This window comes from Melanostigma gelatinosum (genome assembly GCF_949748355.1).
Source record: "Melanostigma gelatinosum genome assembly, chromosome: 20".
In the NCBI taxonomy this organism is placed as follows: Eukaryota; Metazoa; Chordata; class Actinopteri; order Perciformes; family Zoarcidae; genus Melanostigma; species Melanostigma gelatinosum.
In genome coordinates this window covers 15642761-15668982 of record NC_136653.1, presented here as the reverse complement: position 1 = coordinate 15668982, position 26222 = coordinate 15642761, and the positions used below count along the sequence as shown (strand labels likewise).

Sequence of the window (26222 nt, the reverse complement as noted above, 5' to 3'; positions counted from 1 at the left end):
ACTTTGTCAGTTATAATCCATCACAAGGTAATAGTCCTAAATAAATCTCATAGTAATTGAGATGAATCCCTCATTTCAATGACAAGTCTGGTTTTTAAGACCCAATTATCACTTTGAGTTCCCTGGCCCAGCGGATGCGAGGGGTTCGGGCTCCGAGAGGAGAAGAGAGGGGGGGGAGGGGTGGCAGTAAAGTTTCCGCAGGGAGGAGAGGATGGAGAGATGGACTCGGTCCAAAGAGGGATGGATCTCTTACTGGGCTGCACTGCATCAGAGGGCAGGTGGATTTATGGCGAACGCACACAATCTTAATTTGTGCTCAGCCAGATAATGCATCTCAAGGCCAGAATACTTCTGCTCAGTGTTTCTTAACTGGATGTTTCTTTAATTATATGTCAGAGGCCATAAAACTCAGGAGGAGATTTTCCCACAAAGCACTGTTTTATGTCTTGGTCATTACTGTAAGTTACAAGCAACAAGAAAAGATACTTACGGAAGGAAAAATGCAAAAAGAAAAGTGGGTTTATTTCCATACACTCCCCTTTTCCCCCCCTGTTGGTACACTGATCACGTGTGACGTGGTTGTTGCTCGGTAAGAGCACATTTCAGGACGCCGACCAGGGAAGAGATTGTTCACCTTTAAGCGAGCATGTGTGACAACACGAGGCCTCCATTCGTCACACAAAAGGAAAGAAAAACAAACCTGTACAAATACGGAATAAATGAATAATACAAGAGTAGTTGTAAACATATACATATTCACAAATCCATAACTCATATCGTATTTCCCCCCCCCCAAAATTTAGTCCAGCAATATGAGCCATTTCCACACGTGTGCACGCGTGTTGCGGTATGTTTATCGGACACGGCGGTTATCACTCGAAATAAAGATACACGATGGCTGTACACAAAAGCTCCTCCAGCCCTGCAGCCCTTGGCACACCACAAGGTGGCTTTAGAGTCCCCTCTGTCTTTATATTGCCGTTTTATGTGATGCCACTTAATCTTTGGTGAAAAATAACTGCCCGTTCATGTTCCCTTACACAAGAGAGCGCAAGCTGCTAACTCTTGTTTTCTGTTTAAATTCAACCCCCATCGCTGTTCTTCTAAAGTGTTCTGACGAGTGATTAAACATTTAAATTACTTAAAAGCAACAAGGATTAACAAAAAAAAAAAAAAAGGCTTCCTACCCCGCTTCACCCTTGCACCCCTTTTGCTTCAGTCTGCGGGTGATCATTTCCTCACCCTCGGCTTGGCACGCACACACTCATACACACACACACAAACACAGTAAATCAGGAGGGTCAGTGCATCATTTGTTTCCCTACTCTCTTCTCTTTTTTGTTTTTTGTGACTCTGAATGGAGTCTTTTTCTCCCAAGCCATTTCTGTGGCGGCGGGTCCATGGATACAGGGACAGAGGAGCCTTCTTCCTCCCCCCCCCCCCCTCCTCCTCCTCCAACCTCCTCCTCCTCAGCTCAGCTCGAACCCGGCAGACGACTCGATGGCGTACAGCAGCTTGTTCCTCATCAGGTGCTGGTCGCAGAACTCCGGGAGCTTGAGCAGGTTCATGCAGGTGCTGGCGGTGGGCAGGCGCTCCAGGTCGTCGCCGCCGTTGTGGATGCAGAAGGCCGGGTAGAGCTCCTGTGTGCACAACGTACGCCGTTAATGAGCACCCGGACAAATTGGCTGCAGTCGCAGAGAAACTCGAGGCAAATAATGACACGAGAATCTACTCGTGTCCGTGATGATCGCCACGTCTGAAGCAATCCGGATTTAGCAATAAATGTCAACGTCCACAAGGGGATGAATGTTAAAAGAGAGACATTAAGCGTTACGCTAATACAGTGCAAGTATAAATTTAGGAAATCAGGTTAGCTCTTGAAGGGCACTGAGTGGGAAACTGGCCCACAGTGTGACCCTTGGATGAGCCGCTGAAGGAATGGTCATTTCATGTTGTCTATCTGGCTTCTTTTTTTTTTTTTTTTAAATCAAGCCTCCTTGTGATGAGGCCACCTCATCCGCAGACGGTGACACTGACCGTTTCCATCACAAGCCGGGCTGACAAAACACACTCCTCCACCCCGATTCCATCCTGCTATTTAAAGTTAGCGTATGCGGCTCAGTGGCCGTACTCGCCCGATTAAATGGCTCTTCAGGGGCTTAGCTGTAATGGCCCCATTTCTCTGACAATTACCGTATTAAACTACCGTTGCTTATTGAGAAAGCGCCATTACCGCGGCTATCATTTTGGAAAAAAAGAGAGTTTCCATCATCTTTTTTAAATGGCTTCCTCTGACAGAGCTATTTCTCCTCTAATGAATCCTGGGCCGATCCACGACAGCTAATTAAGGCTTAGCTGGCTCAGGCTGAGCGCCGGGTCAGGGGCCGCTCCCACACGAATTACCGCCCCTTCCTGCCCGGAGAAGAGGCGAGGAATAAGGGGGGGGTCCACACACTGGCCAGAGACAAATTGATTAAATGAGGAGGCAAGGCAACTCTCAAACCCAGAGAGGTACTGCAAAGGATTTTAAGGACAGTTTTGTTCCCTTAGACTACTGCAGAGCTGCAATTAGGTTTTCTTAACTAATGACAGTCATAAAGAGTACGAAAACCAATCATATGATGATTACAGCTTCTGGTTAGACGGAGTAAGACACCTTAAAAAACTCCTTAATGGCCCCGAGCAACACTTTCTGTCCCCCCCCCCCCTATCTCAAACTACCTAAGTGTACCACAAATCAAGTCAGTGAGAAAGTGAAACGGCTTCCAATTAGGAAATCATTTCAGAAATAGGAGCAATAATGATTCAGCACTGCTAAAACAATGTTGGGTATAGTTCCCTCGTTTGTTCCTGGAAATTGCTGCTTTCTGCCATGTCACACGGAAGGCAACAGTTGAAAAGTTCAACGTGCTACCGAGCTCTGAGTGGTAATATTTGTCCACGAGCCCACACATACAGGGCTGCAGAGGGAGGTCATGAACTATAAAACAACAGTGGAAGTGGAGATAAGACGTCAGCGGCTCGTTCGTATCGCCGCTTAATTTGAAAACGATCATTTTGAGGTGCTGTTATCAGTCTCGGTGTTTTCATTACAAGCCCGTGAAAGAAGGAACACTCCTTTCTGTTGAGCTTTGGAAAACCCTGCCAATAATGGAGGATACAGGAAGTACAAAATCCACGCAGTAGGAAAGCGATGGGGGAAGAGTAAAAAACCTCACCTTGAATCCGAGCAGGGGAGGTCTGGAGCAGCTGGTGACAAACCTCAGCAGCTTACGCTTCTCCTCGTCTGTGAAGCCTTCGACCACTTCCCAAAAGATCTGGATGACTGGGTGTGTGGCAGAGTACCCGCCTGAAGGAGATTCAAATGGAGAAAATGGTATTAGTCAACCCAGACTGTTTCTCTCTCGTGAGCCCCACAGCGTCGTAGAAATGCATCACTAAAGGGACGACAGGAAGGTGACACGTCAACATAGCTCTTTTTAACATCAGCTCCTACCTGAGTAGTTTGTGAAATTTTTCAGGTCATCAAGACAAATTGGCACAAGAGCCCCAGATATCAGCACCTATATATATATATATATATATATATATATATATATGAAAGAATACAGGTAGAAAAACATGAATTACAAGTTTCTGCGAGTTATGATAATGTGTCAAAGTTGATGGACAGTGTTGCTCGTCGTGTGCAGCGTACCTGGATCTCCTGCTGGTCAAACATGCGCAGCCACTCCAGGTTGACCACATTGGCCAGGCCCTGTCTGAAGGCCAGGCAGTGAGGCCTGATCTGCTTGTTCAGTCTGTAGTCGGCCACCAAATGGATGTAGGCTATCCGGTTGGCTGTGGTCACGGGAATGTCTTTGCCTCCCAGCTTCAGCTCAACCACCTGCGTCAAAAGGTTCCCTCACAGTTTAGTCCCGGTATTATATTTAAACATATAACATGACTCACAGTACCTGAGCATTATTACTGTGAGTGAGCCATACCGCATACTTCATTATGCAGATCATATTATGTTTATAATTGTGTCTGCCGAGGGTGCCAGACGACCAACAAACAAAGAAAGTGCTTTAATTGTGCCAGGTGGATTTAATTCAATCACAGAAAGGTAATTCAAATGTTTTCCAACAGCACTCTGATTAAAGGTATGGCTCATAGTGAGAGTGTGTGTGTGGTTAAGTGTATTTCAGTGTGTCTAAATATAGCGCGTCCAATGAACATCTGGTCCAATACAATTTGGCCTCAACTTCTCCTTTCATTAGCTATAGAGCAGGCAGCACTTGATATGATGTGCTTCATGCCGTGTTCATGAAGCTGGGCGTGTGATGGCATCAGAGCGGCTACAAAGAGACAAAATCATCTTCTTCCAGTGCATCATGTGTGCGGTTGTGTTTCAAACCCCTGTAAAGACAGCTGTGCAGGCAGGGTTGTATGTAGCTCATTTAACCGACCACTTTTAGAATAATAGGAAGCGTGTACTTTAGCCTGTTGTCAGAACAATGCCTGGTAATATCTAATATAAATATATGCTGTATATTAATGTTTTTCTTGTGCTTTTATACACACACACACACACACGTGAGGTTTTTGTGTTTTCTTTGACGATCTTTTAACTGTGTAAGTGTCTGTTTTTTAATTAAAAGTCAAACTTCACAACAGAGGTGAATATCAGCACCTCTCTGACGCAGTCTTGACAATAACTGATTGATGAGCCTCACAGAGGTATTCAGTCCAGCGACATTACATTAGATTACAAAGTAAGATGTTGGATATTTTGTCCATCCCCTGAATGCTACGTACAGCATGTTGTCCACTGACGGGTAATCATTTTCAGCCTTTTTCTCTCTCTCCCACAGTGGATTCTGATTATGTGGTAATGTAAGAGAATTACTGTCCTTATCTCGCTTGCTTTGGCTATCTCGCGAGGGCAAATGCAGGGCAGACTGCTCCCGGGTGTTTGCCTAATCTTTCACAAATTGTTTTCCCTATCGTGTTTGCGATACCCTACTTGCGACCAGGAGGGCTACATTGTAACTCGACCATTTCAGGTGTTGTTTGAGAAGAGCTAACACGGCCCCTGAGCAAACAGGGGCTCCGGGGTAGAGTGCTGCCGGAGGCTCGTCTCCGCAGCCTTGAGCTTTGGAGGGGGACGTGCTTAAGAGCGGCGAGTTGCTTCTGTCAGGCGTGTTCTCCGATCATTTCTGGTGGGAACGGCAGGTGGCGAGGTCAACAGAGCCGCTGTGCTCCCTGCGCCGCAGCAGAGCTTAGAGCGACCGCGGCGACGTGCTTTATCTCTCTCAGAGCTGAAAAGTGGTCCATCGTGAGGGAAATGAATTATTAACGCAACAAAGAGCAACTAAACAGGAGGAAGGAAAGATGGCTGAATGAGATGTGCTGACCGGGGTAGAGATGGAAAAAATAAAAGAACACGTGAATCATTTATCCGACTCCATCCCACAGTCACCTGAGCCTCTCCCAGGTCGTTGTTGACCACCGTGAAGTTGAGGCCCAGCTCCTCCACGTCACCCTCGTAGCGCTTGAGGAAGAGGAGGTTGCGGTACATCTCCGGGTCCAACGATGCCAGGTGGTGGATGTCCACCTCCGCACTGGTTCCCAGAAGTTTGGACAGGAAGAAACTGGCGAAAGGCAACTCCACCAGCATGTTCTCGTACAGGGCCTGTAGAAAAAGCGTGGCCGTTAAACTGGAGGACGACTGCAGGAGGACAAGGATGCACTAACGGCAGTCAATCAGTGCAAATGAGCAAATGCTCGGAGCATTAACCACAGCAGTTGTTTATTGGGTGTCTCTGAATAAAACATGGTGATTACGGTAGATAACCAAGATAACGAAGTGGCAAAAGCATTACATTAGTCAGTACATGTTCAAAAATCTGATGACAACATGCATTATACAACATTACATTTGCCTACTAATCTTATATCAAAGAATGAAGTGATGAGAGAGATAAGATACATCAGAGTGACTGGGAGCAAAACAGAAAACACAATCTATCTTAAACCTCAAACTTCATAAATGCCAATTCTCACCTTGACCTCAAATGCCATTAAGAAGCACAGCTGGGCAGGTGACTCATAAAACCCAAAGCTAATGTACTGGAACAGTCCGAAAAAGAGCGCGTTGGAGGCATTAAAATATACAGGTCTTTATAAATGATAGCGCTGAAAACCCTGACCGCATCAGCTAAATGGATTATAAATCTAGAGGATTTCCATAATGCATGCATCTTAAACACACACGCACGCGTAAATCACGGCTATTTTCTAAACACAGGTTAATTGCGCAACTTCAAACATTGTCTATTTTTTATGCAAATGAATCCACTTAGTATTTCTCTTGTGGCCGGTGCTCGTTTCAGACCATATGCGCCGTGTGGCCCCTTGAAACCTATCAATAACACTTATGCCGGGAAGAGGCAGCAATAAGTATATGAGAAAAAAACCTGTAGCCTTATTTTTTCAATGCCACCTACTTTATTTATGAGTGTTTATTGCCAGAAATTGTGCCAAAATGACTTTGGGGCTGCAAAGAATTAATTATTATGGCCCCGGGCCTTTTAATATAAGTGAGTGCAGTGGCAACGCAATTAAAGCGGATCGCTGCACCATCAGGTAGAATAAATGCCAGCAATATTGCAGGTGCATTCTGTTCGCTGCCAAATTCGTTCCTTAATTTACAGCATTAAGAATCAATAAAATTATAATGCCTTTCAAACGCATCTCTATTAATAAGGGGTGCCAACCTCCCACACCTCTAAAAGGAAACTATCAGCCGCTGGAGATCAGGGAGAGGAGACGGTGCACAAGTATGACGGGGGAAGGCAGCAGCAGCAGCAGGAGGAGGAGGAGGAGGAGGAGGAGGAGGAGGAGGAGGAGGAGGAGGAGGAGGAGGAGGAGGAGGAGGAGGAGGAGGAGGAGGAGGAGGAGGAGGAGGATGAAACTTCCCTCACCCTCACAGTTTACGGAGTGGAGAGGCCACTGCTGATGAGGTTGGAGGTTTTGTGCTAATGAGAGACGAATGAGGCACAAAGAGAACCTCCTGCGGGTCATATTACATAATGAGAAATGTGATTTTGACAAAGACCATGTCAGCAAACACTCCAATCAAGATTAAAGGAACTCTTCGGTCTAAAGTCTGGAGGGAGACGACCACAGAAGCAAAGAAACCTGTTTCCACGTTTCACCATTTGTGGCTTAAATCTTTACACTTGACAGCCGGGTGGACAAGTGAGGAAGAAGGATGATGACCGGCCTCTATTCTGATGCTCAATCCCATTTCAGTGAGTACCCCAGACAAGCCACTCCTGCCTGTAATACATCACCCCCCACAACAATGGCACGCCTCGGACATTAATTAACAATATTAATCTCCCGTGTCCTTTGAGCCGCAACGTGCACTGTGCACACTGCAGCAGCAGTGATGCAATCCCAATCTATATAAAACGGGTGCCTTTTATCCGGGCAGTAACGGGCACTAAACAAATATCAATACACCTCTCAGACGGCCATTCAAATGTCCATATTTATGGGGAAAGAGGAACTTAAGGTAGGGTTAATTGAAAGTCAAATTCAAATTAATTTCCCCTCGCCTAATTGCCTGAACCATTAGCTATTGAGAGCACAATATCTGGGGAGTGGGGGGCGGAGAGCTTCTAGCTGCTGATTGATCATTTATCACTTGTAAAGAATGCACAGAAGAAGAAGAAGAAGAAGAAGAAGAAGTAGTAGTAGTAGTTACAATTCACTGATAGGTGGAGCAGACCGTCCCAGTGAAGAGACCTGGATGTTCCTGACTGTAAAACAGATCAAAATGCTATTACCACATGCTTTGAACGCTTATTTATGTCCTGTCTGTGTGGGCTCGCTGATTTAGTGCCAGCCAAATGCAATCACTACACAAACAAGAGGTAGGAATCATCGGCTAATGGAAGCCCTAATTGAGAGGTGACCGCCTGTCATGAGGTAATTCTTCTCCGGGTTGAGATGATAGCAGCCCCCCCCCCTCACATGAGGAAGGCATCTTGATAAACAATCACTACCACATGCATTAAGGATGATTTAGAAACATTAGGCCATAATAAATAGTGCCATCGGAGGAAGGAAGCGACAGAAAAACAATGCCGTCAACAGATTATGCACGGAGCTAATTGACAAAACTAAAGCCTGCAGGAGTGCCGGGTTAAAGTTCTCACTGCAAGAAACAAATGAAGGCAATCCCTCTAAACATTGTCAGCTTCTAGAAGAAACACCAAAACAACATCTGAATGTATATATGCAGCGAGTGCAACCTTGACATTGACTGCTAATGATTTCAAGGCAGTCTGGGACTGAATCTTACAAACAGCTGTAATATCTTCGGATATTCTTCCTCGTTTTGGGGATTTTAAGGTTGTCTAAACTCATCACATTTAGTTTTGGAGGCTCACCTTTCCGAGGATCCTGCCCAGGAAGTAGTAATGCCTCGTGAAGGAGTCTCCGACCAGCATCTCTGCGGCGGGGTTGGAGTACAGCAGGCTCTCGTTGGTGGTCTTGAAGAAGCCCTGGTTGGGATTGAAGCCCGACTTCAGGAGCTCGTTGAGGAACTCCCGAAAGATGCCGCCGCCGTCGATGCCGGCCTCGTCCAGACCGTGAGCGTTCAGCAGATGGACTCGAACCCGTTTCTTCAGGTCCGGTTCTAACGACACAGAGCACGAGGAGGGATTTATGAAGGTACAAAAAAAAAAAAAAGAGAGACAAACAAAACATCATCCAATCAAGTTAATGGGCTCAATAAAGTGCGACTTTATCTCCTCCCTGAGTAATGCGACAGAGACCTTTGGGATTTTCATTCTTTACTTTACATTCAGTGTCCAGCAAATTACAGCAAGAGCATCAAGTCAAACAGCCTTTCATTTCTAATAGCTGAAAAAGAATTTACATCTGAAAGCTACTCACTTAAAAGGGTTTCTGACGCTAATATATTTAGGAAAGTAAGAAACATGTTTTAATGGAAATCACATCAGTTCTTGGCATTGTAAAATAATCAAAAACACATTTTATGACACTTCCTATAAATAAACAGGATAAAGTTATAACTACAGTTTAACCTACACGTCTGTTGGCCTTTTTAATTCAGGATGCTGAGTCCAGCGTGAATGTAACCTCGGGTTTTATCAACTGGCCCTTAATGTATAATACTCTGTGCAAGATCACAAGTTACAGCGGTAGTATAGTCTAACTAGCTCAATTAAATCTGGCCAGTGAGATTATTTCTTTTAAACGTTTGCTTAACATTTTAGTTTAACACCACATTTACAATTTCACAGGTGTTTTAATGTGACAACAGAAAGCTGATGAAGTCTGATATTATTTTACAGAAGTAGTTTTAACTACCATGTACGATATCGACATAATTTGGTAGTATCTGCAAATGTGTTTTTTCTTGTTGGCTCTCCCTTTATGTTCTACTATCACTGCCTCAATGTTACCCAGTATTAACATTTCTACCTCCAACGTATTAATGATCTGATCCGATTATTCCTGTAAATACAGAAAATGGATGAAAAATGTAAAAATAGACTTCCAATACCATTGAAATGTCGCGCATCACCTTGTTTTGCTAAACAAACATTTAGCAGAAAGCTCTTTCTTGACCTGCGGAATATTCAAATCAAATTCTATAAAAGGTCATCTTTCAGAATAATTAATGTACAGTGATAAATCAAGGCAGCTATAACTTACAGACACGTAAATGTTATAGATCATGTCTTCAGCCCAGGTCTCCTACTACTCTTTTTAATCAGATTGCCCCCGCTGAAGTGCCCTTTCAAATTCAAACACAAAAGAGGTGACTTAAAATAATTGATTCTGCTTTTATGTGGTCCATTATAATAATCGGAACCACAATTATGCTTTACCGAAATTCAATACCCTGCACAAGGAGAGCGCTAACCTTCATCCTCGATGCTAACGGGAACCTTTCAGGTTTTATAGAGCATAAGGAGAGTTTCAGTGACAGAGTCTGTCATCTGTCATCTTGAAGATAAATGGAGGAAATAACAGAGCCACTACAACACAATGTGAAGTGTACTGGCCATATATTTGTTGTCCCAAATAATGCAAAATGCCAAATTGTTATTCTATTCAAACAGTGATGCAAGCCATACCGTTTTCTGGCGAGAGTTTATCGTAGGCGTCTTCATAGATGTAGTTGCGTCTGATGGTGACACTGATGCCGTCGGGGAAGGGCCCGTCCCCCTGCACGTCCCGTTTGTCAGCGTAGATTAACCTCTGGAAGATCTACAACACAGATGTTAGCCCGGTGGCAGGGTCAGTGACAAATCCTTGGAGTTGTAACATTTGTTTTAATTCGGAGTACGGATTGTACGATATATCATGCATCCTTTTGTCTTTGATCAGCATTTATGTTGGTAGTTTAGAGCACAAACTAGGACACAAATAAGGTGGGAAAAGCAACAGAAGACTGGTGATCAAATACACTTAAAACAAACTATGTCTTTCCAAAAGAAAGAAGTCAAATCAAGGCGGGTATAAGACACAATTCAGCGAGAAAAACTAAAGCATAAGGGCATTATCTGTTCCACTATCCACACACCTGACTGGACATCAGGTGCTATCAGAGGTATTCGTCAAAGAATCACTAATAATAATTCATATTAATGGCTATTTCTTATTTCATGGGCTATCTGGGATTTTTGGAGTAATGCATATATAATTTTTTTCTTTTTAAAGCTGCATTTGAAAACTATACTTTCAAGCATTCGGGTCAGCCTTACTTCATAATAACACTATCAATAAATACGGCCCAAATATCAGTCACACGGCTCGAAGGAATTATTGCATCATTATGGTCGAGTGTAGCTCTGTTCCACTTCCAGAATATGATATTAGATGTATAATTTAATGCATTTTCATCATGTCGATAACACGCTTCCACTTGAAAACACTCATTCTGACGGAAAAAAACACAATTCTTCGGAGGTGCCCTGAAACTTTTTTTGTTTTAGTGGTTGTGTTCGGTGGTGGTGCGTCATTACCTTAACTCGCTCCTCGAAGGGAACCACAAAAGGGAGCTCTGTGAGGATGGCCAGATGTCTCTCTTCAGACACAGACAGCTGTGGAGGCTCTAAACCGACTGCGGAAGGAAAGATTCAACACGTCAGACGTTTCCTGATCGGTCATTGTTGTGTTTACGACCCAAACATGCTATGACCAACAATATCAACCACATTCTACTTAAATGCTAACTACAAAAATACATCATTACAGCAGCACTCGACTACTTTAGTTTTTAACAATTATCTGAGGATTTCTTGATTGCACATATTATGAAAGTATTGCTAATTACTTTTTCAAAAACACAGTGTGGACAAAACATTGATTTAATATGAAAATAATAAATAAACATGTTTCTCTCGGCTACTGGGCTTTCATCATATATTGAGTGACATTGACACAGATCAGGTCAGGGTCAACTACAAGTGGACAGGAATAAACTGTATCTGGAGGATACTATCAGGTGTGTGTAACACTCCTCTAACCGTGTCATTACCCTCCTCACTGCTAAGCTCTGTAAGTAAGACCGAGTCCACCATTAAAGACATTTCCATCCCTCACCCCTTTAATTAACCCAACAGTTAGCTGCCATCCACCTGCCGGCCTTCATCCATTATGCCGATGTGTGTGTCTGTATTAAACTCTGGGTTTAGCCCACAAAACTAAAATAGCCACATTAGCTAAACCGCTCTTCGTCCTCCCTCACTTTGCGTCCGCTGCGGCTCAATTATTCTGCTCAATTAGTCAACCTGATCTGTATTTCTCCCATCAGGTTTCCATCTTTGAGGAGAAATATGGCCTCAGAGTGGTCAATACGTTGCTCATTCATCAGCCGTGGGCCCGTCCATTTAAGGAAATGAGAAAAGGCCGGACAAACACACGGACCAGATGTGACCGAGTTCATCAGGTACTTTCACACTAATTGAATTTATCCCATACAGCCTCGGAGTGGAATTAGGCAGATCATACACACATTGTTATCAGCTTGTTTTCACACCATGCTTCACAGAAACCTGGGATGAAGCCCTGCCTGCGTCAGTGCATTTTCCTCTGAGTGCCATAATTGAGGCGATGAAGAGAAAATGTGGTGATTTGTTGAAACAGGGAAGGCTAATGACTAATGAGGGTTTTTTTGTGCTGAGAAAGACATCTTTACATTATCAGGGTGTTTTTTCAGCAGAGTTTAGTACATTATCACTTGTTAAGAAAGAATAATTTTCTCGTCCTACATCGAAGGACGGTTCAATCTGCAGCCTAACAGCTCCACTCCATCGACGATAGATAGACTAATAACAATAGCAATGCACAGCTCCACAGAATATGAAACGCAAACATGGAGACGGTGACTTTGGACAGCAATTAGGATGATTTCCTGGACTATACATCAAGCTGACACATGCATATTATTCTATATTTTCATTCATTGCCAAAGGAGTAGCTCCGTGCTGTACACCAGTACGATATTTTGGATAATGTTTCTCCACTTATTTAAATTGTATAATTCTCTTTTGTTGTTATTTTCTTAATGTAGTTCTTATCTCACTCTGTTTTACTAATACTTTTATTACATATTTTTATTCTTTTCCATTGTTTGTCCCCACTTACCTGTATGAAAGGTGCTATACATTTATTTGTTTATTAATTGATTGATTGATTGATTGAACAGTCAAGTGATTCCAGCTGATCATAAACAGTCTATTCTAAGACATGGTTCATTGTCCTTTAATTGATTTTAATAAAGGTCAGAAGGTGTTCAACAGTTTTTCGTGACATATTTGTGTTACTGTCTTGCACATTTATCACAAAAACATAAACTTGTTCTTTCAAATAGTATTGGGCTACTCATAGACCCACGTTGTCATAAGCTATATCGTTGATTAAAGAGATCACACTACCATCGAGTGTCGACTGAAGTGGCCCGATGCGACCCATCCTACGCGTTCTCCACACGTGTCTCGCAGACGGGACGTACAACTGGGTGACCTGGAGAGAAAATAAGATCATCATGAAGAACATTCAATTCCTGCCAAAGCTCTGAATATCCTCCAAAAACAAAACAGCAGCCTTCTTTTCATAAACCTTTCCACTTGTCAGTTGTTGCTTCTGGACCTGTGCTGTTGTATTATTTATTGTTCTTGCTTGTTAATTCACATTGTTCATATGTATTCATATTTTAATTGATCTAGATTGTTCTATTCTGGTTTTAATCTCTGGTTATCGCTGGTTTTACAACTTAAAAGACCTCCTCCTTCCCCTAAACAGCTGTTCACCTGGGGCTGAGATGAGCTTTTATCCTGACTTGGATTTCACCTTATTTTAGGGGGAAATCAACAGAAAAGCCATAATTCTTTGAATATTCACTGATTTGAAGCTTTGTGAATGCAACTCTAGATTATCAGGTGTTTAAGATCTAAACAGCTGTGACGACGGTCCTTATGACTAACCTTGTCTGCGCGGATGTTGACCTCCTCAGAGAGCCAGTGACCTGATGGACAGAAGGGTCGTCTGATGTCGCGAGCTTTCACCATCTTCACCAAGTTAGTGATGACCTGCGCAGCACATCAAACACAGACAGGCACGCGTCACATTCACAGCTCCAACTCGGGCAATTACATCCACACAAAATCCCCTTCCTTGTAAAGTACTTTGCGGAGTAGGGAACACAACCCTGCTGAAGAGGTTTTTCTGTGCATAGTCTGCTCAACGGGACGAGGTGCCTTCGCTTAGAGAAAGGGGGGGGGGGAAAGCAATTTGAGAATTCAGCCATTAGTGCGCCATTTATGGGGAGTATAAAAGAAAAACGACCTGTACCGTCCCTCAATGTCCAGCCTTGTTAATTACTGGCGAGGTCTGCTGCTGACATCAGCCATCGGACAGAGGATGCAAAAGATCAGGCAGCGTTGGTTCACAGCACTGCAAGTACCAGCGCAGCTCTTGACCGGCCTGCAGAAGGCTCAGGGTAACAACGGTGTTTTATTTTGAAATAATGTTGTGACTTTGCAACATGCACGGAGACATTTCGGGTACATGGTAAATAGAAAAGGTACTTCATTTCACACACACATTCAAACAGAGGCTGCCAAGCAAGATGCAAACCTGCCAATCAGGATCTTAAGTTAACTCGTGCACATTCACGCACACTCATACAGTGGCACATTCACTGGGCAAACTTTAAGGTTTAAGCCTCCTTGGACTGGATGTAACGGGCTCTAGCCGACATCAGACATCCGCTAAATAACCTGGTGCATGTCGTTGCATGAAGATTCGTTGAGGGGGTTGTTATGTCTGCCATAACAGTGACAGACAGTCTATTTCCATATAACACCCAGCATAGATTATTTCAATCGAAACGTTCTTTTCTAAAGCACGCTATTTTCACAGGGCGACAATCAATCTCGGCCAATCACCGCGAGGCAGCGTCCGCAATAATGGCAAGTGCAAAACGCTGTAAAAGGCGCGTGGCGATGGGTTTGGAGCCGGCCTACCCCTTGACTCTGGGAATGAATAAGCATTCCTTAATTAGCCCATCGGGTTAAGTGCAAGCCTTAATGGGCCTTTCCCAAACTCCAGCGTGACATCGTTCTCCAAACATGGCCAAGAAGAAAGTTCCATTAGCAATATTAATACAAGCTTAGTTGATCATTTTCATTCAATTAACTTCTTTCAATTAAATAGATAGCGCGACAATGGAGGTGATAAAAGATGGGGAGGGACGACTGATGACACGAACCAAACATTAGCGTGTTAGGGGTCAGCGGCGCCAAACCGACTGTAAATCCCACTGTTCAATTTGGAAAATGCATTTCCCCTGCTCCCCACTTCTTTAATGGGTCGTTTTAGCTGACAAGAGGCCTTTGAGCAGATTTCTTGTGAAAATTTCACGGAACAACCAGTGTTCACTTTTAAATCCTTCTGTCAAACACCAACAGCCAAGAACTAAGTTGCTTAATTGTCGTTTCCTTGATAGAGAGCGGAGGGAAGGAGATGGCTGAAATGAAAGGCAGGTGTGGAATGAGAAAAAGAGCCAAGGAGAATCAAGTTAACGCTGTTTTCTGCCTCATTACTTCTGGGTAAATAGCAAATGGATGACCTTCCGCGGCAGCGCTCCATCTCGTCTTTGCCTACATGTCCACAAACACAGACGAGGCATGAGGTCACTATGCTTCAATGCACAGAGAGGCAACACGAGTGTTAATGTGTCACATAGCAAGGTTTATGTTTTTAGGTATCAACAGAAAAGAATGAAACAAATCTTGGAATATCGTCATCGAGTTAAAATGACAACACTAATAAGATGTAGTGGCTGGTAGCTTAGTTGTAAACTGTAAGAAGCAGGGTTGAGGTCATTATTTTGCCACAATTGTTTAGCATGTGTGACACAATCTGCCAACTGCTACACCCATGTTGGGTGAGACTGAGAACCGTCAAAGTTATCCTCTTGTTTGAGTTAATTTGCCGACAATGCACGCCCTACGACGGCACTTCCTTTGAGCTGTAAATCGAGCCTCCGTTTTCCCGTGAGATCGTACCAGACAGAATATAGTGAAAGCTCAGCTTATAGGAAACCAATTTAAATGCAGATAGTGTCAGTATTCGACAGGTATTACATTGTGCAATCAACATATTCTTCATAATAAGTCAAAGCAAAAAAAACGTGTATAAGTCCATGTCAAGATGGGATTGAAGGAAAAAGACATTGAGTTGTGTGTGATTACCAAAATCTATGCACACAACAAGCGGGCCGCTTTCTACGTTACCTTGAAGAGCTGTACCCAGCGCTTCTGCTCGGCCTGGATCCGCTGCTGAACCGCAGTGTTTGTCTTGACACCCACGCTGCGGAAGGCAGCCATGTACTCCTCGCGGTGCTCCGTTTTGGTCTCGGGGTAGGCCAGCTTGATGATTCCCAGGCACGCGTCCCTCAGACAGCGAGACAGAGACACCAGCTCCGTCAGCGTGAAGGGCATCATGGAGGACTGCGTCTGACCTGTTGAGAGGGAGAACGTACTCGGCCTTTAACAGATATTGATTTTCACATTTACATGGCGGCAAGACGGCGTGCGACTGCTGAAAGAGACTGGCGATGACAATATTATTTTTTTTTTGCTGAAACCAACAAATGAGGGAAATGGGACGTGTGTCCTAATCAGACATTCATCATGTCCAACAAGTGTAATACGATATTCAGAGTGTTAATATAGCAGCAGACAACTATTAGCTACGTAAACATATAGTGGAGTAACGGCGTCCTGAGCAGAGAATGCGGTAACTCTTCCTCTGTGTGTGTTGTAATCCGAGCCTCTCTCTGTGCTTTGTTTACATACCCGGGCTGGCTGCGCGTGCACGCTAGTGCATGCGAGTCTCTCTACTGTGCTCCACCGGCGGGCTAAAACCCACTGCTCTGCACTGCACTGCACTCATATGGCGGCTACCACTGATAACAGATGACAAAAAAAGTTCACTACCTTCCATTTCGTGACCGAAAAACTCGCTGTCGTGCACGGAGATGAGCGAGTGGCTGAAGAGGGAGCTGAAGAGATAGAAGACGGGAATGATGCGGTTGGAGTCCTCAAACGACATGGGAGACCCTCGCGAGATCAGCTGTAGCAGCGGCACCATGGAGCTGAGGGGGCAGACAGAAAGTATGAGTCATACGCTGTCAGTCAATTTGCCAATAATCTGCTTCTAAGTAGCTCACCCGGTGATCATTTTTGTTGTCATGGAAGTTATCAGGTGCCAGAGGTGCCTCAGGAAACGAGCGTTGAAAGCTAAACTGTACAGAAGCCTGTAGAGAACAAAGAAGCAGAAATGAAATGTGAACATGTATTTTAATTAAGGACGCAGCTCTCATCAACAAGACGACATGAGTTCGAGAGCTATTTCAATCAGATGACACAATTGGTGTGAAGAACAGTAAAATCACTTTCCGTCAGTCTGTCTGCTATGTTGAGATTGTTAAATCTTGCCCCGTTAACCAACATATCCCTCATAGAATGTTCTTGGCCTTTCTCTCCCATTTTATACCTTGCGAGGGCCAAAAAGAGATTAAATGAGCCATTAAGCTTTATTTAGGCGAGGCACCTTTCCATTAGTAAACTAGTTGCTGGCGAGGATCCCCTCGCCCGGGTCATAAACAGCCCTCTGGCTTCCTGCTGGAGCCCCATTTAACTTAATGGCAAGGGGAGCAGGACAATGGAGGACGGAGGAGGAGGGGAAGCGTGGCCCTCGCCGTGACCCCGCAGCGCCAGCATGCTTCCACACTCTCAGTGAATTACATGATAACACTGAGGAGGGCCCACATACCTCGCTATAGTCGCTCTGCACTCAACGGGCTGTGGCACCAAGGTGTGAAGCTGCTCTTTGTTCACGTGTGTGTGTATGCTCCTAAATTGCATGGCTTTTCACACAGAGGGTAAGTACAGGTGACAATAATGTGGTAAGTAAGCTAAAAGGCAAAATAAAGTGCCCCTGCATATAATAGGCCCTTGTTTAAGAGTGACAGTGCTGACACCTATAAGGATGCTTGCATTTAATAGGGCGGCATCATGTTCCCTCAGCAGAGGAGAGGAGTAAAGGTCAGAGAAGGAAACCAGAGCTAAGACACTAAAAGAGAGGAGAAAGGGAATCTTGAATTTGCTGAATATTCTCATCTCAATGTCAATGCTCAAATTCCCATCCCGCCATTCAATCTGCCGAAACCCCATTCAAAAGTCCTGAAATGGAAATGAGCACTAGGGGCAGAGTGTCAGACAACCCTCAATACGGCTTGAAAAATGGTTTGTGCCGAGCACACACACACCATCTGTCAGTACTACAAGGCTCAGGAGAGAAGCGAGGAGTAGTGCTGTGGGCTCATAACAAGTGATGCGAGTGTTTGATTGAAATGGGAAACAAAGCACTAAATGCCAGCTGACATGCTGATTTAAGGCCCGGGAGAAACCCAAACCCCCATTTCAATCATGGAATGAACCGCTAATAAACAAAGTCAAGACATCAAAAGGGGTTGCCTGTGCATGTGTGTGCATGTGCATGTGTGTGTGTGCGTGAGAAAAGCAGCTTGATGAATCACAACCCGATCATTTCATTTTACAGTAATGAAAGAATCTCTGTTCAGCAGAAGAAAGAATAGCAGCGGACCTCGAGTCACGTTTGATACCGTAAAGACTAAACGAGCGAGTTTCCACCGAAATGCAAATTTGTTTAGCGGACTTCTGTATTAACACGATCAACATCATTATCTCATGTCAACACAAGAATCACAGCAACCACTCAAAAGCAAAGGAAAGAGCTCATCTGTTAGCCCCCGTTAGCGACAGAGTGCTACGATGGGTCGAAACCAAACCATCAAAGGGAAATTACACCAAATATCCGACACTAAACAAAGTGAGATCACACCGCGCCCACAAACCAACCTGGGAAAGTACAATTAGCAAACTCATCAAAAAGCAATTTTGGTCCCGAAACAGCTTTTAAGTTGTCCTCTAAAAAAAAAAAAAAATCTTCATGAGACATTTTACATGTTGATTAAAAAGGCAGCGTGCCGGGCTGGCTGGACAACCAGCCAGCTCCTTTTTCTTTTTTTTGCTTTTTTTTTTTTGCTGTAAGAGCAGTAAATCAAGACAGGGATGCAATTTGCTCCCCTTAGCCTCTTGTAAAGCTATCCCGTCCACTCCCGCAGTGATTAATCTTTCTCAGTGAGCTAATTATTTTGTACAGATATCCGATAATGATGGAAGACGAAGGGCAAGATTTATGGTAAAAGCGAAGAGAAGGAGGAAACCGTAAAAAAATAAGGGGAATGGGGGAAACACACCGAAATTCCTCTATATTCTCTTCAAAATCACCAGTTGACCATTGGACTCGGGCTGCATGCGTTCAGTTTATAATTGCTGAGGAAGCAAATTTATGCTCATCCTTTTACGCATGGTGTTGGGTATGCTCGGGCTTCAAAAGAAGGGAGCGTTGCAAACGTGTTGTGGATCTTTATGAACATCCCCACGCAGCAGATTTAAATCAACAAGCGGCAACTGGCTCCACTAATAATTAACTTGAGCAGGTTGACTACCCACGAAGCTCAGTCTGGATCACCTCCCATCAGTCAATGCACCATCCACTCCCCCCCCCCCCCTCCCCACACACACACACACATACCACCTCTGACATCCTGGCTCTAATGTAATCAACCTGAGAAGGGGTAATTGCCCTCATCCACAACTGACAGCTTTCCTGACATCCCCGCTTCCTTTGCCGGTTGTAAATGCCAGTGGGTGTGGACCACTGATAACTGCCTGCCTCACTTCACCGTTATTTATATTACTGCTTACAGCGCGGAAAACACATAAAGACACAGTTTTCCTCTCAATCAGGTCGGCGCGCAAACAAGCTCTCCGAACGCGAGGCTCATCTCGACGTGATGCTATTTTTGATGAATACACCAGATAAAGTCTTCTTGTCATTCACACGATAAAGTGACAATGGGGTCGATGTATTTGTACCTGACTTTTGGCACCATGAGGCGATGCTGGACCATGAGTGTGTGACAGATGGATGCCATCATGGTGAAAACCTCCTCGCTGGCCGAATCCCTCCAGACCAGGTTCAACAGGGCGTTGGTCTGATGTTTCGTGTCCAGCTTGTGGACGCACTCCTCTGTGATCAGCTGCACTGAGATTCTGTCATCCTGATAGAAGAGGAAACACATGTGGGTTGGAAGACTGGGGGAAACGAAAGATGATTTGAGACAGAGTAAGATAAATTAAGAAAATCACATTTTCCTTTATCATAGAAATGTGGTTAATTCATGTGATTATTTGCCATTTTCATGAATTGATTTTGATCTTATTTTGGGTCGTTAAGCTTTTTATTGAAAATGTAACAATTTCAATTATCTTTACACATACAGACTATATTCTTTGTGGTGTTTGAGACATGTTTGTATGCAAACATACAAGAATGGGACAACTTTCATATATATATATATATATATATATATAGAACAGCTGTACATTAAAGGAGTTACTCCAGTACAGTCGTCAAAAAATGTCAATACAAGAATACAATTAGCTATCCCCGTTTGGCTTTTGAGGACAGAAATTGTAAAGGAAATTGGTTTAATTCATTATTGGAATGAATTAATATTAAATTGTCTCTTCCTGGGATGTTTGTAATTATACAAGTTGGGTTTTTGAAGGCTGATCCTGATGCAGCTGCTGTCAGGGAGGAACCTCATCAGCACATAAGCGATGCACTGATCCGACCTCTTCTGTCCCGATACCGACACTGATATCTAAACTCACGGTAACTGCCGATACCAAGAACCAAAACAATACCAGTGCAATACCAGTGGGTTTAACTGTAACACTAAACGTCTTGACTATAAGTGGAGATGTTCATAGAGCATCATTCTTTTTAGGCTGGTGCATATTCTGGTCGACACCTAACCCAGACCAGATGAGCCCTGACACCACATATTTATGTGCCTGATTGATCAACAAAACTAATATTGCTTTTGAAATCAATAACCATTTTGTGTGTCCCTATATGTCGGTGTGTACAGTATGTAGCGTACCTGCTTGGGCTGTGGATGCATGCCAGAGTCGTCGTCGTCCTCCGAGTCGCTGGTCACTTCAGGCCTGCTGCTGCTCTCTGACACGGGCAGCAGCGGCAGTAGCGTCTGCAGAGCCCGGAGGTAGAGCAGGAGACCCTCCTCTGATAGAGAGCCTGCCAACAAACATCATCTTCATCTCTATCAATCGGTTTATACTTCTTGTGAGCCATATACAGTATATGGGGTGAAACATTGGCCTGTGTGTGCACACATCAACTGTGCTACCCACCTAAACAGTTCTCCCCTGCAGAGAGGACAAAGTAAAACAGCCAGGGCGCCTGGCTCTGTGCTGCTGAGGAGGAGCCGATGGTGAGCTGGAGGGAGCTCAGGAAGGCCTCGAATGGGAACGAGAGACGGACGTCCGACAGCGCCGGGATAAAGAAGTGAAAGATCTGCTCGGTGAACGGCGGAGAGATGAACTCCTTGGTAAAGGCTGCAAATACAAACTGCCTGTAGGACGACAAACATTAGACAAGTAAATCAATCACGTGACTCATAACACTGAATGTTCATGAGTAAATTAGCTAAAGACGATAGGGTGTCATAACATCCCCCTGCTCTTTCTGCTGTGTGAGTGGCTCCAATATTGTGTCTCCAAACAGAGCTGCTTTGTGTGGCCCGGTCACACACATCTGGTGGGCCCAGTCAGATAATTAGCTGTTAGAGTCGGTGTGTACACAAGTTTCTCTCACTCCCGCCTTGCTTTTCTTCAAAGAAGAAAAGAAGTCGCCTGTCGTTTGTTATTAAGAATGCCTGAAACTGTGGGCAAACAGTTTGATATGCTGCACTCTGGGCGAGCGGGCGAGTCTGGGGCCCTTTTTATGGCTCGTTGTAAATTGGTCTCTGAAGCAATTACTGCTTAGTCCACTGACTAGAGGGGACACGAACTGCTGTGGTTTGTCTTATCAGTTTAACGGATGATTTCTAAAGATTTCACAACAAAGACTTTCCTTTCCTGCTATCGTTAAATCTAAGCGTATCATTAAATTATTATCATCCTATGATGTAGTAACTAACCACAAGACAGTTGCTCATGGACACTCCAGCAAAAGGCATATAGTCTGTCAGTCTTTGTCGCTCTTTATGTTAATGTTGAATTTGGTTTTCGCAGCATTCTTCTGGAGCAACCGCTCTTTGTGTACGACACTGTGACGCTTCCCAGCAGCAGCCTCTGAAGTTACCTCTAAATAAGCTATCACTAAATAGCAGCAACAGCTGTACCTTGCGCCTGTTGTGCAGGAGGAGTAGGTAAAGTGCAGAGGTCTGAGGATGTGCTCCAGCAGTGTGCTTGCCATCGGGATAGAGGGAGCGTCACTGTACTCCAGACTGGAAGGGAGCCTGTGATTCACAAGAATATACAGCGACCTGTAGTATCCTGAGGAGAAAGCACAGATCGAGATTCACAAAGGATGTTAAGACACAAGCTCACTTTTTAATCCTCTTATGACATAATTACACACTTTACATAAACATAACATGCAGTAAATGTTCCTGTTTGCAGTAACGAGTGTAGAATTGGTGCAACAACAGTTAATAATTGCCATTTGAGCTTTTCTCTGTGACACCAAATGAAACTTGCTCCGAAAATGAAACAAGACTTTGTTATTTGACATACCTGTCTGTACCATATAGTGCAAAATCTGCTCGAGTAATGAAGCTACATAGTTAGCATCTGGAATAACAGGAAGATAGGTTTTCGCTGAAGAAAATATTTCTAGCATCCGCATGGGAACCGTCACATTTAAACTGTCATCCTTGCAGTTCTGTAGGAGTCTGGGGAGACAAAAAGAGGGACAGGTGTTTATGCATCCAGCAGCAAAGAATATGAACCCATTGTTGTTATCTGTGGGTACTTTACCTGCAGCAGAAGCCTAAGATCCTCTTGATCTGAAACATACATGTCTGTCTTTGTGGGCCCACCAACAGTTTCACAAAGTGACTGTTGTGTTTCACCAGGTTCTGGCACAACCATATCTGTGTGAACACACAAACAGACACCATTTGTAAGATGTGCATTAGACCTCTCTGACTGTAGTGTAATTCTGTGAAACAATCAATATACTTGCAATTGAAGAGCCTCAGAGATATATTAAAATTCTCACCAATCTATGTGCATCCACACTCTGTCTGTAGAAAAATACGAGTTGTCTTGATAAGAGGCAAAGAGCAGGACCGTCCAACACCCGCGGCGCCCCCCCTCCCTGCGTCTGGCTGACGCACTGGTCAAACCTGGCCCTCTGGGTGGCATACTGGAAGAAAAGGTTAAACGGTCACTGACTGTTCACACAGACTTGTTTGAATAAAATCACAAACACTACAAATTTACAGTGAAGTAAAGAGATGGTTCAACATGTAGAATGTCATCAACTTGGCTGGTTGGGACAGTAAGCGGGCAAATCTCACAGATGCTAAGCACAATACTCATTGTTTTAACAGCTAAACCCCAACCAGTACCTACAGATTGGGGTTTTCCGTGTTCCTACATTCACTCTAATGATACAGCTCACATTTCTGATTCCAAAACTGCATATTTGACTCTTGGGGTAATATATGAGGTCTGTCTAGTGCTTGCAGACGTACCTGTCGTTTCAGGTCTTGGTAGCCACGTATGTAGGACTGAATGATAATGGCATTCTTCAGTCGTTTTCTTTCATCCTAAGTAATAAAAGCACATACCTTAGAAAATACAATCTGATTTCTTATTGTACAAGCAGCATCAATGCATCTTTCAAATTAACACAAAACATACACACGTCAATTAAGCACTGCACAAACCTCTCTTTTTCGTCTTTCTTCTTGAGTGCGGTGCAGCAGAGAAGCTTTCTCCTCCTGAAAAAAACAACACAAGCAACCCTGAAAACACTCTAAACAATACCATGCATTATGATTATCGCTAAGCACAGATATGTGAGGAATTAGACTAACTGTTTGTGAAGAGCAGTAGGTATGTTGTCACTGTTTTGACACTTACCTTTTTACTTGCTCCTCCAAGTGATACCTTGGGTCTTGTTTTGAAATCTCCCTCAAAGCTAAACATTGTTAGATTTTTCCCATTGACTGATCCAGAGGTTGCCACGAATTTCTGAAAGAGAAAATGAAACTACGGTCATGATATAATACCTAAGGGAAGAGAAAACACTGAAACAAGAGACGAAATTAAACAAAAAATGAACCAACGACTTGTGAGTTGGCTCCAATTTAACAGCAATTAAATTCGGCAAAAGCTAATCGATTATTCAACCTTAAGAGCAAGTGCCTGCGTTTGCTGTTTGCAATTTATATGACTCATTAAAACAGTCATGAACGTTAAACGTGGGCCACGTTTAACCGACAACACGGAAGGTTAACCTCTAGTTATCCGGCTGTCAGCTCCAGTTTAGTTGCAACAATAGTTAGCTAGCCGGTTAACTTAGCTAGCTCATGACTCAGCAGCTGTCAGGAGCTCAACGGAGCTGTTTATGTTATCTGACTCCAAGCAGCGACGGGGACAGCACACAACAAACCATTTATTGATGATGTGTCGCAGTACTGGTTCATTACATTTGTGAGAACCTTGATTTTGTTACCGTTAGCACTGCGGCTAGCTAGCAGAGCAGCTAACTAAGCACTCAGGAGAGGCTAACTTTACGGGGGGTGTATTCCTCTCCTTTGTGACATCGGTCATACGACAGGAAACTCATCTGAGAAGGAGAATCGTTTACCTTTTACTTTTGAATTATGGAGTGAGACGGGGACAATAATTCTGAGAATGCAGTTTAGGTTAATCCAAACGTCAAGTCTTCTTTTCCTGCTCTCTCTCTCTCTCTAGAAATCAACACAACACAGGGAGCAGGCAACTTAACTGTTTCCGGTTCCGGAAATTTCAAGGAACGTGATTGGACCAAATTAATGTCAATATACCGAGAAGCTTAAAACCCGCCTCTCACCTACATGCATAGAGAATGTCATGTTAATAACGTCGGCCTACTTTTTAGGATTAGAGAGGTACAACAGGTTTCATTATTGGTTTCATAATCAGAATTGTATCATGTTTTTAAATGTATACATAATCACATAGATGATTGTTGGTGTAATATTTTACAGGGGATTTTTCCAACAAGACATAATACTGCTCAACGCTTTGTATGCATCGCATTGAAGTTGGTTACAGACAAAGGCATAGAACATGAGTGGATGGAGGGACTGTTTAATAGTGAGCCTGAAAAGTTCTGTTCTGGGGTCCAATCCAACATATTTGATGGGAGGCAGGTAATTACGTCTTTACCCAAGTGACACAATCATCTTTTAACGACACAAGAAATTGAAGTGCTCAGAGCAATTTAAACGTTAACGTCCTTGATGTGTTCCTTGATGTACTGATTTACTTTTTGAAATGCAGAGAGCTAAACCTGTCAAATGCAGCCCAAACAACAATGGCCTGCCAGCCTGAGGCAAAAAACGAATTATGTCCACAAACTCAAATGTAAATTTCTCATAAATGCTAATAAAGATGATGTCATAGTTTTAACTGAATTTGAATTCATTGCTGTTATTCTTTTAGTTTTAGCATTTCTTCAATGCACTGGACTGGTTATTTTATAATAGAAAACTCCTTTTATGGATGTGTTCATCTTTTCACGTTAATTACATGTACCACAGTCCTTGGACCAAAAACAGTCTATCTCATACATAACGAGAGGGAATGGCATCTCCTGCCAATGCACGCTGATCACACACAGTTCATATTGAGTATCGCCTATCGCCTAATTTTTCTGAACGTTGGCCCTCTTATGAGTCTGCACACAGCTGGAGGTCTTGGAAGGAGTCAGTATCAGTATTATAAAGCCTTTTTTTGTTACGTTTTTGGAGACTTTTGTGTTTAACTGATCTGCCTTGTTTACTTGCTCTGTGTTGATTTTCAAGTACATTTGCTCTGATAAGTATGAACATATTACACATGAAGATGATAATAAGTAGGCAAAATGGAATATAATACATTTGCACAACAACAAAGCTCAACCCCTCATGTATTTAAATAGGATGGACTAAATATTTGAATTTATTTCAAAACAACACTGTCCAATGCAACACCAACACTATAAATCAATAACTTTCTGGCAGAGTCAACCAAATGTAATAACCTAAAAGTGCCCATCAAGTTTAACAAATGCTTAACAGTGTTTTTGAAACCATGTTGGTGCATTAGCTTCTGCAGAATCAAAAATAAGTCCAGTCAATAATGCGTGCATGCCAAGTTCCATTCATGGTGAGATTCTTGATGAAATAGTAAGCTGCAGAAAGGTCAAGATCCAATTTTTTTGGGATATAACGGTCAAGTCAACCAGAAGCTTCCACACCGAAAAGAAAAGTACAATATAAAAAAGAAATGTGTGTTTCAATACATAAAATACTGACATTTATTATCTGTTAATTGACTCATTGTGTGCATGTGCTTTGTATTTTCGAAGTGGCCTTTGGTTCATTTTTATACACCATAGTGCTTTAAATTAGGATTGATGTACATTTTGTATGTATTTATGGGATACATATTATCATTATTATAGTA

At 43.3% G+C, this 26222-nt stretch overlaps 1 protein-coding gene across 1 annotated transcript; it reads right to left on the bottom strand.

Annotated features, from left to right (window-relative positions):
• Nucleotides 1–497: 497 nt before the first annotated feature.
• Nucleotides 498–24459, bottom strand: ube3c (ubiquitin protein ligase E3C). Its single transcript, XM_079292423.1, has 24 exons — nt 24379–24459; nt 23649–23759; nt 23453–23506; nt 23258–23332; nt 22780–22926; nt 22536–22651; nt 22293–22450; nt 21899–22052; nt 20907–21127; nt 20639–20790; nt 19566–19750; nt 16769–16855; nt 16536–16693; nt 15831–16057; nt 13518–13622; nt 12969–13056; nt 11055–11152; nt 10164–10296; nt 8445–8692; nt 5465–5677; nt 3698–3886; nt 3497–3563; nt 3219–3349; nt 498–1640 (listed from the first exon to the last, which is right to left on the bottom strand). Exons 2-24 carry the CDS (start codon nt 23712–23714, stop codon nt 1470–1472), a joined length of 3243 nt encoding a protein of 1080 aa, XP_079148549.1. The 5' UTR covers nt 23715–23759; nt 24379–24459; the 3' UTR covers nt 498–1469.
• Between the last annotated feature and the right edge of the window lie 1763 nt (nt 24460–26222).